At 38.5% G+C, this 5762-nt stretch overlaps 1 protein-coding gene across 1 annotated transcript; it reads left to right on the plus strand.

The window, feature by feature from the left end:
• The first annotated feature begins 2352 nt into the window (after positions 1-2352).
• On the plus strand, positions 2353-5487 carry LOC108381707 (alkylated DNA repair protein alkB homolog 8). Its single transcript, XM_017638120.1, has one exon. It carries the CDS (start codon positions 2576-2578, stop codon positions 4493-4495), a length of 1920 nt encoding a protein of 639 aa, XP_017493609.1. The 5' UTR covers positions 2353-2575; the 3' UTR covers positions 4496-5487.
• The last annotated feature ends 275 nt before the right edge of the window (positions 5488-5762 follow it).

Here is a 5762-nt window from a genome sequence, read left to right on the forward strand (position 1 = left end):
GCTGTCTGTACACAACACTTGGTATCCTATACAAGAAAAAAATTCAGTACCAAATACTTCCTTCTCGGTACCCAAGACGATTCGATGCATTAATAGCGTAGTTAATCAGAAGCGCAAACCCGCTGGCACGTAAAACCATGTTAGATGATGTTGCCAATTCGTAAGCTTGCAGCCTTGCGGCCAACTAGATTTACTCAGACGTACGGGAGCACAAAGCGTGTTGGCCGAGCACGAGCAACTCGGCGCCCTTCCCCCTTCCTCGTCACTCCCTCTCCCCAACAATTATTGATGGTTATCAAAAATATCAATTTTTGGCATTCGCATACGCAGAAAACTTGCAAATTCATAAATATAATTAATAAATAATAATAAATTCATAATAAAATTACACAGAATTCTATAGGTATTATGACATTTTTACACACATATATGTACATATATATGTACCTATATTCGAAGTAATGGCAGTGAGACACTTTGACCAGTTTCACCTATTTTGTTAATTGATTGTTTTTCGAATGATTATATATAAAAGTCTGATTCATAATTCAATAAACACAATATATGTACAAAAATCGTCATTTCAAATTTGGCACAAAAATTGCAAAAATTCGGCAGGTTTTCCCAACAACAAACTTTGAATTCAGAATTTTTATGGAGATTCCAAGTTTTCAATTTCATGCATTTTTTCCATACAAAGTATGTTCGAAAATTTTTTAATGGATGAAAATGTATAAAGCGAAGCGCACATTGGCGCGATTCTGTCGTTGCGAATCCGCAAGCCCAAAAATTACCCATACATTTTAATGCGCTAGCGCACACTTGCACGATTCCGTCGCTGCGAATTTTTCGAACATTCAATGTTCCTCTCTATTAACGCGTTCGAAACGCGGCTTGCAGCGTTTTGAAGGCGTCAAAGAAGAAGAAGAAAGGTGTCACAGCAATAAAGGCAAAGAAAAAAAAACGTGTAATGTACAAAAACTAATAAAAACGTTCGTAATAATAGTATTTTGTACGATTTGGGCACGCCGAGTGCGAAAATACACGAAATAAAGGGAAAATTGAGTGAATTGTACATCGGAAATCGACGCGAAAAAATCGCTCAAGTGTGCGCACGTTTGCGGATTCGAAGTTAACAGCCGAATTCGCAACGTATTCGCAACGATGGAATCGCGCTAATGTGCGCTTCGCTTAAAACCGTCAGAAAAAGAAAATTAAAAATTATCGGGATATTGCAGAAACTTGCACTTTTGTTTAGTGGACTATAAAACTGCAAACTTAAAATCTTTCTAAACCATCTGAATTAAAAGTTGTTGTTGCGAAAGCTTACTTTTCTTACTGCGTATTCACAATAGAATTCAGCGGTTTGTAAATATTTTTCACGGCTCTTATTTTAAATTTGAGTGCTTTTTTAATCTATAATGTGGTATGTGATTCTTCGATATATAGTGGCCTTTTATTTTAAATTTCTGTATCTTATGATTGTGCCAAAACAGGATAAATTGTGCCAAAAGTGCCTGTGTAAATGAAAGTGCCAAAAATTACACTATTGTGCCTACTTTTCCATCACTGTTCTGAACACGCCAGCGCTGAATCAGTTTGGGACAACGAACAGGTTTATGGGTCCAATTGGTATTTGGTGTACCCACATCGACTCGGTTTTCTAAACCGGTGAAAATTCATGATGCAATAATACAAGGTGTATCGGTTGGCAGCTTCTCGCTCTAATTCCGCCATATCCGCCTTAGCAGAAACAGTAGCTTTGTTTCTCAACTGATAATTATCACAAATTATCACTAATTTCTGCTGGAAAGCGTTTCTTAACCCAAAAAACTAGCAGCTCCCTCTCGATCTTACGCTCTTCTTTTTTGGCTCTCCTGCTAATTTCTGCGGGTAAAATTTTTACTAGCAGAAACTAGCAGCTGTCAAAATGGATATTCAAAAATTCGCGCCAAATACTTTCAATAGTCAAATACACCGATCAGCTGATACTTGCTAGTTTCTGCTAGTTTTGCGTTTCTTTACTTTTTCGTTATTTCGCTCTCTGTGAGCGTAATTCTTTCAATTTCCTCATTCTTCTTCTTCCTGATAATTATCTGCTAGAAAAGAAAAGAAACAAAGCCAGTGTTACTTCTTTAACAATACTTTGCCAAATGATATATTTGATTCTTTTTTTACTTTCTCAGTATACACATTTTGTTTTCTCAAAAAGGTATTTTATCTTATCTAATTTCATTTCATTACGAATATACTAAAAAATGCAAACTTTGCTTAGAAGAAAATTTGAACTTTTATTTTTTTCCCCAAAACGGGGTTTAATTTCTTTACTTTTTCTTATTCTACTGAGCTAAGGTAGTGCAAAATCGAGCTGTCGCAACTGTCACCACCTTGTATTGCATCATGCATCATGGTGAAAACTGGCAGCTGTGTTTTTGTATTTTCTTTTCTTACGTTTGACATTTAAAATGTAAATAAACAAATTTCACACGTTTTTAGCCCTCAATAAATATTTAACTGGCGGTGCGCTGTAAAAGCTAGCTTGTCGCCAAAATAGTTAAAAATTCTACACCTGAAAATGTCTAAGGACTACATCTCGCGTAAATTGGAGCGTAAACAACGGCGGTGTGAGGCAATAATCCACGCCGACTGTGGGATTGAGAATAGTGAGCTGCCCACACGCTTTCTTGCTATTTTGAACGCCGGTCTCTCCACGGGACTCACGGAAGAGGCTATGCTTTATGCCACCCTTCAACATGGCTCCGTTCAACAGGTGCTAATGTTGCCTAATAAATCATACTGCTTTCTAGAATGCAGCAATGTGAATGAAGCGGAACAAATCTACAACAATTTACATGGCAAATCCAATTTGGAGCAACGTGGAGGAGTTATATATTTGTCATTCGTTAAAAGCTTGCCTGCATGCACTGAGGAAAATGTGTGGTCTAAGCCATTGCCGGACGGTTTGGTATTATTGCCAGATTTTGTGACTGAATCTGAAGAAGAAATCTTGCTGAAGGCTATTGCGACAGAAGAAACTAAAGAAGAGAGTGATTTGAAACATCGGCGTGTTAAACATTTTGGATATGAATTTATTTATGGCGAAAATAACGTAGACCCAACTAAACCATTAAATGTAAATATCCCTAAAGATTGCGAATTTCTATGGTCGCGTTTGAAATCGGAGGTGGCTATGCTAGGTTTACCAGCTTGGGATTGGGAGGCGCCAGAACAATTGACTGTTAATATTTATCAACCTGGACAAGGTATTCCACCACATGTGGATACACACAGCGCATTTCTTGAGCCAATACTTTCTTTATCGCTATGTAGTGATGTAGTTATGGATTTTCGGCGCGGCATTGATCGGCGCCCGCTCAAATTGTTACGCCGCTCAATGCTGGTGTTGTCTGGTGCATCAAGATACGACTGGACACATGGCATTACTCCGCGCACTTTGGATGTCGTGCCTACTGAAAGCGGTTTAACAGTGACGAAGCGGAGCCAACGCATCTCTCTCACATTCCGACGACTGCGGCGAGGTCCATGCGACTGTGCATTTCCAACGCTGTGTGATACACGCTTGAATGTACGCAACGACACAAAACCAGTCATATCAGACGCAGTAGCTGTACGATTAGAAGAGTTAAACGTACACAGCGTTTATGAGCGTATAGCGCCTCATTTCAGCGAAACCCGCCATACTCCTTGGCCGCGTGTGACCGAGTTTCTTCGAAGCTTTCCAACAGGATCCATACTGCTCGATATTGGCTGTGGTAATGGAAAATATCTACAATGCAATAGCAATGCCTTAACAATTGGTTGCGATCGCAGTGGTGGCTTGCTTACTGCGTGCCTTGAACGGGCTAAAGTCTCCAATAAAAACAATGCCGCTTTCCCAAACGTTTTTCGCTGTGATTGCTTACAGGTGCCCGTACGCACACAATCGATCGATGGTTGCATCAGCATTGCAGTGATACACCATTTGGCTTCCGCAGAACGCCGTTTAGCCGCTGTGTTAGAAATGACGCGAGTCCTGCGTCCAGGTGGACGTGCACTCATATATGTTTGGGCTAAAGATCAACGTGCCAATAATAATAAATCTGCATATCTATTGCAGAATAAAGCGGTGAACAAAAACAAAGTCACTGTGGAGCAACAGCGACAGCGTGCGACAGCGGAGTTGCAGCGGCAACAACTGGAACAAAAGTTGGAAGAGTTGGTGCCTGGTGCACCACAACTGCCCGTACACACAAATCGCACCGATTTTATGCAACAAGATGTGCTCGTACCTTGGAAGTTAAAAACTGGACAAGATGCCGGAAAGAGAAATGCAGATGATCAGCAAAGAACTACGCAAGCAAGTACCTACCTGCGTTACTACCATGTCTTTGAGGCAGGCGAGCTGGAGGCAATGTTAGCGCAAGTGCCAGAGGTCGAACTACTCCAAAGCTACTATGATCAAGGCAACCATTGTGCGATTTTCGCGAAGCGGTGAAAGCGAATGCAAACAATTAAATATATGTATTTTATTTTTTTTAGTTAAAATTTAATTCCCATTTATTATATGATATTTGTTATCTACTATCCCCTTGGAGGGGCGCTGAATTATATGTACATAAATATTACTATTCCATAAGCAAAAATAATTATAATTATTCAATAAACATCTAGATATTTGGGAAATAGTTGTATTTGCAATTGACATTTGATTAATTACTTAAAATCGTTTTTCGATACTTGTGACATTTGTGTAATCGTTACTTCTAAACTTTTGCCAAAAGTCTCGTAAGTATTCTTTTCTAAAATTAACTATCAACTATATATTAGATCTTAAAGCTGTAGCTACTTCCCTTAATTGTTAAATAATATATTCTTTGCAATCAATTCAAAGTAAAATAGATATGTATGTACACATTTTCACGTATACATATGTATGCATTTATAAAAATACTAGTTTCGTTTTATGTTTTGGCTCGGATGAACTTAGTCAACTTTTCAACTAATATGAAGGGGTAAATTGGTATTATTTATGGTATTTTTTCATTAAGACACTAATTTCCTTGAAACCCCAATACAATGTATCTGTACAACGGCGTCATCATTACCATGGGTAATGAGTGACTCTTCCTCGTTCCCATGACAAAGGGTCTAAGCAACTGGTACGACCTAGATTTACAAATGTACTTATATGTCCAAGTTCAGGTTTCAGTAAATGGTTGCAAAAATTAAATGATCATAAATAGTAAATAAATAATTTGATTTTACTTTTAGCGTTACAAGAATTATTTCAAATAACACTGGATCACAAATTATAATTTTGTTTTTGTTCTCCAGACGCCACTATCCAATTTGTATGTAGAATCGCTCGCTGATTCCAAAAATCGGAGTTAACTTTTTTCTTTATGGATGCGTTTTCGAGATCTTTGCAATTTACCGTAATTCAGCTAAAAAAAAAGGAGTGGTTCCTCTTAATCACGTATATCTTACGAACCAACTGTGAATAACTCAGTGAGAGGGGAGACCAGTATGTTTGCATGTATGTATATAAACAAAAATATTTATTGGTTCAAAAATGGTGGGTAGGCACTGTGGCCAATGGCAAAGTTCGTTTGCCACCTCTGCATGGTTGTAAGTCATGCAGAGTCCGCAAAATGCTCCGGAAGCAGTGTCCGGAGGATGCATCAGACTAGGCCGAGCATACTTTGAAGTGCCATCTTATTGAAACTTAAGAAAGTTCAATTACTTGGCAGTTGAGAAGTGCA

This window comes from Rhagoletis zephyria, unplaced genomic scaffold (assembly GCF_001687245.7).
Source record: "Rhagoletis zephyria isolate East Lansing unplaced genomic scaffold, Rhagoletis_zephyria_1.1 Rzeph_scaffold_00140, whole genome shotgun sequence".
Lineage (NCBI taxonomy): Eukaryota > Metazoa > Arthropoda > Insecta > Diptera > Tephritidae > Rhagoletis > Rhagoletis zephyria.